The 10,000-nt window shown below is 46.6% G+C and overlaps 1 protein-coding gene across 1 annotated transcript in view; it reads right to left on the bottom strand.

Annotated features, from left to right (window-relative positions):
- si:ch1073-396h14.1 (disintegrin and metalloproteinase domain-containing protein 10) overlaps positions 1-10,000 on the bottom strand; it is a 33,829-nt gene that overhangs the window by 19,254 nt on the left and 4,575 nt on the right. Inside the window, exons 5-8 of the mRNA XM_056603588.1 lie at positions 5,982-6,067; positions 4,653-4,775; positions 875-967; positions 145-313 (exon numbers count right to left, since the gene is read on the bottom strand). Coding sequence (XP_056459563.1) covers positions 145-313; positions 875-967; positions 4,653-4,775; positions 5,982-6,067 — 471 coding nt within the window. The remainder of the gene's footprint in view (positions 1-144; positions 314-874; positions 968-4,652; positions 4,776-5,981; positions 6,068-10,000) is intronic.

The following is a 10,000-nucleotide window of genomic DNA, read 5'->3' on the forward strand; positions in this document are numbered from 1 at the left end:
ACACACACACACACACACACACACACAAACACACACACAAACACACACACACACACACACACACACACACACACACACACACACACACACACACACACACACACACACACACACACACACACAGGTCAATGGAGCAGCTCTCACCCGCCTTCCCCTCCCAGGCGAGACCCAGCACGCCGCTGTAGTCTCGGTTGGTGAGCAGGTAGGACAGGCAGTAGTTCCCCCAGTCGCTCTCAGAGTACAGACTCAGCAGCTTCTCGGGGCCGAGGAAGAGCCGTTGCAGAGGGTCGTCCACGTCCCCCTCGGTGATCACCTGGGAGACGAGAAGACGAAGAGGGACATGAGACAGGTGTAGACGGACATAGAAGAGATGCTACTGGAGTCAGAGCGGTCTAGCACACACCGGTCATCTCAGGGTCTTATCAGAGGGACGTCCACACTGAGTATTGGACAATATACTCTGGGTTAATCATAGAGGTCCTAGTTACATTCTCAATAATAAGAATAGTAATAACTTGGATTTATAGCGCCTTTCATAGTACCCAAGGTTCCTCAACAGAAGAGGGGGGGGGGGGGGGGGGGGGTTGTGGGGTCAAAGCACTTAATGAAAAGGAATGTTTGAGGTTCTTTTTTAGCTGGGGCAGGGAAGACATGAATGACATGAACTCCAACATTTCCTGAATTCATTCCTAAAGTGCAGGTCGAAAGCACTCCATAAACATTTTTATCATTTGCTCGTTGTGAGATGATAAGGGGAAAACGAAAGACTATGTATTGAATAATTGATACAAGACAGAGAAGACGAGTTATATGGTGCAGGCATTGGTCCTTCAACCTGGCCTTTGACCACATCATGGTGAAAGAGGATTCTCACAGTGAGGGACTTCACTTTGAAGTTGATCAGCTTGATTCCCTCAAAGTCCACCTTGTCATAGATATCATTCACGGCTCGTATGAATGAAGACACCTGCAGAGAGACAGATACGAAACACATGGCATGATATGGGTTGGTTTCAGTTTCTCTGTGGATCAAGTCAAGATTATCTTCTGTGACTGATAACCTATCTGAAAGCATCCGGCAGCCCGGATGAACTCATTCCCCTGCCCCCTGAGACACACCCCTAATCCCCCACGATGGTCAAATCTCCCAACACAGAATATAATTTTCTAATACTTATTGACTTAGCTTTTCCATCAGCACATTCCATAATTGTACCACATCAGCAAATCCAGGGACTTGTTCATAGGGGATTATTAGCAGTGTGGCTGGCAAGGGGTGAACACACTCGCAGTGGCTCCCACTCTCTAATGTAATTACAAATGCAAAGGTCACGTTTTCATAACTCTCTGTGTGCAAAATCCCCTTTCCTATTCCGGGGCTTCTGCATAACTGCACAGTGCTGTGACTGTAAATATTGAAACCCCCCATGGGGGCTCGGCTGGGGCACAGACTTCAACCCCCCCCCCCCCCCCCCCCCCCCAGACACCCACAAACACCCACAATGGTCTATCGACAGCAACCGTTGACAATTTCACTGTTGAAGAACTGCTGTTCATTTGTGTGTTTGTGTGCGTGTGTGTGTGTGTGTGTGTGTGTTTTTATTCCATGTGTGTGTGTTTTAGAATGTATGTTTGTGTTTGTGTGTTTGGGTTCATGTGAGTGTATGTGTGTGTGTCTGCATGTGTGTGTGCGTGCGTGCGTGCGCGCGTGTGTGCGCGGCGTATGTGTGAATACACGTGTGTCGTTGGGTGTCACCCGGTGTGGCTCAGCCTGGACGGAACGACGTCGCTCCTGTACCAGTAGTGACATGAACACATCTGTTGGGTGAATGGAAAGAATCCCTGAGCGGAGAGCAGCAGGCTCAAACAGCAGCACTGGCTCAAAAGGGGAGCGTGTGAGAAACGGATGCCTGGGTGTGATTGATGAGGAGTGGGAGGTCGAACCTGCCTTCCCATTAGCAGTGAAGCCTTCCTGACGACCAGACATCGAGGACAGAGCTCGTTGCACGCTCTCACGAGAGGAAGGAGGGCAGAACACGCTTCGCTTGTTTACTATACAGGGCGTCTGGAAGGTCACCCGATTTGTGACGCCTCATCTGATGTGTCCGTTTGAGAGCAGACAACGCAGAAGGATAACAATGTTGTAGAGGCTGAGAAATTGGCGGATACATTTCACGTGACGTCTGACGGAACATTGTTCAAACCTCGCTTTTTCTTTCGTTTTGCAGGCAGACCATTCCATTATTGTCCAGTCTGTAGTTACTGAAGGAAAAACAGAAAAAAACTGTACAAACGGATGTTCCTCTCGTCAGAGAACTGTTCAAGAGGTTTTTAAGGGTGCTCTCAAGATGACTCACTTAGCTTTCACTGAAAAGTTTTCAAGTGGGGTTAAGGATCAAGAGCAAAGGCTTGAGGGTTGTGGGGGAGAACATATCAACACCTACTTGAACTTGGCGAGGGATGTTTAGGACTTCCTCATCTCCCAGAGGCTATGCAGAGTCCACCTCGACTCTGCATAGCCACCTTCCCACTTCTGGCCACCATTGTACACTGTATTGTATTGTATTGTATTGTATTGTATTGTATTGTATTGTATTTTAGTACTTAACTGTGTAGCAACTGCAGTAGCTGCTACCATGGCTGTAACATGGGGAATTGATTGACCTAGCGATTGTGGTACTTGCACTTGGTTCTATGAACATCCTTTCTGTACCGATAGCGATATATTGATACACTTCTGTAAGTCGCTTTGGATAAAAGCATCTGCTAAATGCCCAAAATGTAAATGTAAATGTAAATCTCCATGACTGATTTTGGAAGATTAGGATCATCCGAATGTAAGTTAATGTGGAGGTGGAAATGATCTTTGGGTCATTGTTTAGCAACTTATAATGGAATGATTATGGGGAGACACTGTGGAAACTGCCACAGTGTGTCTGATGCGAGACCTGGAAAACAATGTTTTATTAGCCTAAGTTAAGGTATATTTTTACAATAATAGAGGATTTATCTGTACTTTAAGAACTCTCTTGAGTCCTCTCAAAATGGCGTAATATCTGCAACAAAAAAATCCCATGATGCATTCGGATGTACAAGCCTTCTTACTTCACTGAAACGGTCAGTCAGAAGTAACTCATTAACCAATGCGTGTGTCCGACTGGCACATTCTCTGTACCCGGCCATCTATGGCTGCACTTCAATAGAGCTTGGCATTCAGCAGTGACACTTGTGTTGCTACATATCGTCAGAGCTAAAAGAGACCTGTTTATCCTTGTTCAGCCAAACAGCACTGAAGAATGAACCTGCTGGCTCCCTACATAGCTGGTACCCCATACTGGACTGGGAATTGTTACTCCAAGCCAAAACCATGTGTTGAGAGAGAGAGAGAGAGAGAGAGAGAGAGAGAGAGAGAGAGAGAGAGAGAGAGAGAGAGAGAGAGAGAGAGAGAGAGAGAGAGAGAGAGAGAGAGAGAGAGAGAGAGAGAGAGAGACTGCTTAGCTACACACACAGATAGAGTGAATGTGCGAAAGAGAGAGAGAGAGAGAGAGAGAGAGAGAGAGAGAGAGAGAGAGAGAGAGAGAGAGAGAGAGAGAGAGAGAGAGAGGAGAGAGAGAGAGAGAGAGAGAGAGAGGGAGAGGGAGAGGGAGGAAGAGAGAGAGGGGAGAGAGAGAGAGAGAGAGAGAGAGAGAGAGAGAGAGAGAGAGAGAGAGAGAGAGAGAAGAGAGAGAGAGAGAGAGAGGAGAGAGAGAGAGAGAGAGAGAGAGAGAGAGAGAGAGAGAGAGAGAGAGAGAGAGAGAGTGAGAGAGAGTGAGAGAGAGAGAGAGAGAGAGAGAGAGAGGAGAGAGAGAGAGAGAGAGAGAGAGAGAGAGAGAGAGAGAGAGAGAGAGAGAGAGAGAGAGAGAGATTGAGAGAGCAACCGGGCAGCTGCTAGTGTCTTTGTCGGCCTTGCAGCTGACTTCAGTGTTCACCGTCATTGTGAACAGTTGGGCCTTTTCAGGCATTGTGGTGGACAATGAAAGATATGAATGCGCTACTTAAAACAACTTACTCTGGCCTTGAGAATATTCACAGATTCGAAGAAGCAATAATAACATTAACTGACGTCATCTCTAGAACAAATACCCCCTTGAAAACGAGATGGATTCATCCCAAGGGGGTTACTCCTGATGAAGAAATTTGAACAAATAGAAGAAGCCAGTTTTGGCATGGTCAAAACAATGTTTCAAGTCAACATTTTGCCCTGACGTTCGCAAAAAGCGGTGTACCAAAGGCTTAGGACACCACCCGTTTGCATACAAACATCCACAGAGGGGGTCAACAGGAGGAGATAGGATACGCAGTATTATTTGTGATGCCAGAGCCGGGGCCAATGTGCACAGTGGCACGGAGTGCCGAAGATATACAGTACATTCAGAAAGCGGCATCGTTTCATCCAGCTGTCTGCACCGAGAATGCACCCTCATTGATGTTTTCTAGATGGTCTCCAGGATGTAGCTGTAGTTACCGTTTAGTTTGACTATTTACCGTATTTCGTTTCTTCAAAAGGGAAAACCCAGTAGCATATCTTATATAGTTTTTATAATAATAATATCAAAATATCGTCCAACCATGATGTGCACCAGGATATCTTGTGAGTTTGTAACTTTGTTTACCTGAGCCACCACAGCCTCGACCGATTTGAACTTCTTGAAGTACAGGTGGTCGGCCTGAAGGTGCAGCATGCAAGTGGTCTTGAACTCATCCACGGTTCTCCTGGACCGGTTCACTGGTGCCCCCTGTGGACGGTCACAGCATTGCAAAAAGAGTGGACGCATCTTTATCAGAATTCATTAGGTGAGAAATTTAAGAAAAAACAAGAACAGCAACAGCGTCAAAAGATGGTTTTGAGTAGACGATATGCATTTTATATATCATTGCATTAGAATTGAAGCCACTCGAAGGGTTGTTGTTGTTGTTCTATACGGCAACAATTTAGTACCATTGGAAGAGTACCATCACAGATAAAGTAAATATAATAAAATCAACAGAGAAAGTATATATTTTAGTGTCTTAAGTGTGTGTTTAGGTGGCATTCAAGTGCATCAGAGCTGTGAGGTCCGACACACCAGTGTCTTAAGTGTGTGTGTTGAGGTGGCATTCAAGTGCATCAGAGCTGTGGGGTCCCAGTCCAGACGATATGTTGTCACACGTGTGGGAGTGTTTGCAAAGCAAGGCCACCTTCAGGCACGTATCAGGAAGACATCTGCTCGATGCATTTTATGACCTCAACAGTGACCGAACCTTGGAAAAAGTTTAGAATGGCATGTAGGATAAAAATGGACCGACAGGGTGCCCCCATTACAAACGTCTCCGCAATGTCCTGTTCAGACGGGGAGAAGGGCCGTCTCATCCAGTTAACAAAAGGTTGTAGATGAGAGAGGTTGATAGGGATGCAATCAAGAGCACACACACACACACACACACACACACACACACACACACACACACACACACACACACACACACACACACACACACACACACACACACACACACACACACACACACACACACACACACACACACACATGCAAGATGATTATGAAATGACTTACAATGTACTAACAACCAAACACCACCTGCCTGACTACGTATGGCGGTGGCGATGGTATGTTGGTGTACAGCCTGATAGGCTCCTCTCTGTGGTCACCTTCGTCTCCCACAGGCATCAGGTGTATGAGTGTGTGTGTGTGTGTGAGTGTGTATGTTCAGATATTTGATCATGTGTGTGTGCACATGTGTATATTTTGAATGTGTGTGTGTGTGTGTATGTATGTGTGTATGTGCACATGTGAATGTGGGTTCTTGCGTGTATGTGTGTGTGTGTGTGTGTGTGTGTGTGTGTGTGTGTGTGTGCGTGTGTGTGTGTGTGTGTGTGTGTGTGTGTGTGTGTGTGTGTGTGTGTGTGTGTGTGTGTGTGTGTGTGTGTGTCTGGGCTCTACCTCTTCCGGGCCGAGCTCCTGGGCGTGGCGCTGCAGACCCTCGGCACCACAGAATCCACTGGGAGCGGCCCCCAATGACGGGAGGACTGGACAACACACACACACACACACACACACACACACACACACACACACACACACACACACACACACACACACACACACACACACACACACACACACACACACACACACACACACACACACACACTGTTGAGATCAGGGCAGCACTGCTCCCCATAATGGGACGACTGGACAACACACACACATAAAGACACATGCACACACACACACACACACACACACACACACACACACACACACACACACACACACACACACATACACACACACGCAAACAAATACACACACACAAACACACACAGACACCCGCACACACACACACACGCACATACACACACACACATGCAAATACACACATTCAATTGAGATCGGGGCAGCTCTGCTCCCAATGATCAAAGGACTAGACCAACACACACACACACCAAATAAAACAGTTTGTATCATCAGATGTCCTTAACATTTTGAACCACCTCATCACACACTCAAACACTACACTCCTACACAATCAAAATCACACCCCTATGCTAGACAAACGCACACAGTTGAGATCAGTACAGCACTCCTCATTCACACACACACTAGTCCTACATGAACGTGCTCACACACATAAAAACCCGTACCTTCACAAATGTAGACACTCCAAATAACACACCAACATTCACAAGTATATAAATGCCCTCATAAGGAACCACATTGGGTAACAATGAAAGGCTTGACGTTTAAACATAAAACAGAACGTTTCCATGTTCCTCTATTGTATGTGTTCTGCAGTGGGACTCCATATCTGCTGTCTCATCAGCAAACACAGCCTTGTTTGTTTGTTTACGAGCCAATCCCGGCATGGAGGAATTAGCACAGGTTTGAAGCGAGGTGAAGGCCAGAACGGGAACCTGTGTGATGGCTGCACTTGTTTCATTCCTTCCGTGCAGAACAGGAGATGTTTACTTATTTCAGCAGTGCACGCAAATATTATTTTAAACTGCCCACTGCCTATAAAGTTGTGTTGACGCAATACATCTGATCCAGATTGCTCAACACTAATATCTAACACTGGCAAGAGACTCGAACATCGCTCTACCAAAGGAACATCGTTCCTTTCGCCCACACCTGCTGGCTCAGCTCTTAAGCCTGAGGGTGCCAGGCAGTCCCTCTCTTCCATTGATCCATGATCGAAAAAAGCTTTGCAACGTGTCCAACTCTTAGATTGCAATGTGATTGAATTAAGAAGAAATTCGCTCATATCTGACATTTCTTCACTAACAACTCTGAGTTTAACCATTTACAGTAGGCTTGATTCATATGCCATGCTAATCACTTCCACATGAGATCTACAGTAAGCAATTAACTGAGTCTGGCAGTGTTCTCCTCTTAATATGTGACCCATAAAAAGATAAAGAAGTTGTTTAGTGTGTGTGTGTGTGTGTGTGTGTGTGTGTGTGTGTGTGTGTGTGTGTGTGTGTGTGTGTGTGTGTGTGTGTGTGTGTGTGTGTGTGTGTGTGTGTGTGTGTGTGTGTGTGTGTGTTTGTGTGTGTGTTCTTCACCTGCTCAGTCAATCAACCACCAAATGGGACACACCACTGGTTGGATCACCCCATCCTCTCAGATCCCTCTAAGCCAATCACAGACAGCAGCTTGGTTTCATGCATGGCATCATCTGGGCCAAAAAGAAAAAAATGGGTGTGCGGCGTATAAATGACTATGATCTATTTTCAGACCTCTCTGTCATCAAACTCTCTCTCTCGGGCAAGTAGGCGAGGGCTACTAGGATGCAACAAATTAAACAAGAACAGACTTTATTTTTTACAGGACTTTGTTATAGACTGTGAAAATAACCAATGGCACTGTGCGCATTCCAAAGGGAAACTAACACGTTAAATAACATCTTGGAGTTTGGGTGTCTTGATGGCTTTCCTAACTCATTAGCATTGGAATAGCTATATTATTAGCTTCAGTGCCTTGCTTCAGCAAACGACCCACACACTTGCACCCTGCGAACCTTGACAATCACTAGAGGCATTGAACCCCTGACCTCTGTGACTAGAAGCGTTTGATGTTTGGTCTATAAAAGCAAAGTGGTTGGTTTTACGGCTCAATTGTTCCGGTTTTGGGGGGAAATGTAAAACAGAATGCAGTGCTACGCGATCCCTCACCAGCCTATAGCCGTTTGTCTTCCCCTTCAATAAGTCCACTGTGTACGAGCTCATCACACCCCACGAGATGAGGTCATATATCTCTGGATCCATCCCAGCAACATCAGCCAAGTGGTCCGGGCCGTCCTGCACAGGGTCAGTGCTCGCTGCCAGATCAGCAGTTTCATACTTCTCCTCCCACCTGATGTTTCAGAACCGGTGTTCTGGTGCAATCACACGGTGCGTGGTGTGATGTGTGAGCCACCGAAGAACAACGTCTGGAGCGGGCCAGGGCCGGGCTGCTGGTGTGAATTACTCCACTGTGTTCATGATGTAGGAATCAAACAGAGGTTCACCGTGCCAGAGGATTTCAATCCTCGTAAGCCTCCTCCTGAGCGGGAAATCGTGAGCAGGCTCCCTTTTCTTCCTTTAATGAACTTTAAGCGCCGTTAACTATTAGAACAATTGGAGCTTTTGTCTTTGGAGAATTGGCTTGACTGTAATGACACTTAATACATGAACTATACGGGTGCCAAATACTGTTTGTACAATAGTGTGTATTGTGTTGTGGGCGTGCTGGCGTGCGTGCGTGTGTGCTTGCTTTTGTAATGGCTTATTAAATAGTCTGTTGAGATCTTCTCCGTGCACACCAATACAAAGGATAACTCACGCGAGCCGGAGGTAAATATAGGGCAACGAACGGAGATGAACAGCCAAGGACACACACACACACACACGCAACCGCACATGCACGTTGCGCCCACACACAAACACACACAGAGACTGACACACCTCCAAGCGTTGTTATTGTTTAATCCAAAGGTCAGCTTAACCATTCTCAGCTCCCTGCTGCTAAACCAACTTAGGTTGAGGTCTTTTTTCGGGGGGGGGAAATTCAAAAACAACAAATTCTCAATTATCCACCTCTTTTTACAACTCACTAGTGGGAGAGTGTGTGTACTCATGTTTACTTGTCTGGAAACCCGGTACGTAGGTACATATAACACAAACACACAAAGGTTCGACAACATTCAGTGTTTTCCCGGAATTCCAAGGACAAACGTCGTCAGAGGAAGCCGGTTGTTTGCTTCCGCTATTTTTAAACGTGGGCTAATGATTGGCTCCGTACAATGGTGCCCGCCATCACCACGGGGCCTGTTTAAGAACCTAGACGGCCTCATTATGCACTCTTTACAGCTGAGAATGTCATCACCCGAAGACATCATACAAGTCTTTGCCCTCCCCCCACTGCTCCCAAAGGAAGTAGTTAGAAGACGCCACGGCGCAAACATCACATATGTGCACTGATTGTCTGGATTTAGAACCACGCCGGAACCATTGATTGTTCTGGTCAATATCACGCGACGGATCTTTCCTCCTTTTCTACGAAGAGCAGCCCGACAGGAAGAAGATTGTATGAGCGCCAGAACGAGGATTACAGCACAGGTACAGTTTGTGCATAAAAACACGAGGGGAAGGAGCCAGAGCGCCTGGGAACCCGACGGGGGACCGCGTGGGGTCCCCAGCTGGACTCCGCTTTAATGCCTTCCTGGAAGTCTTTGAGATACACGTGTCGCACGCGCATGCATTCACGTGCATGCACATGTATCACACGTGCACACACACACACACACACACACACACACACACACACACACACACATAGACTACACATACACTCGAGTCGTACACGTAGACATACACATACACGTGCACACACACACAAACACACACACACACACACACACACACACACACACACACTCAAACACACACACACACACACACACACACACACACACACAC

The sequence above is a fragment of the Gadus chalcogrammus genome, chromosome 12, assembly GCF_026213295.1.
Source record: "Gadus chalcogrammus isolate NIFS_2021 chromosome 12, NIFS_Gcha_1.0, whole genome shotgun sequence".
NCBI lineage: Eukaryota > Metazoa > Chordata > Actinopteri > Gadiformes > Gadidae > Gadus > Gadus chalcogrammus.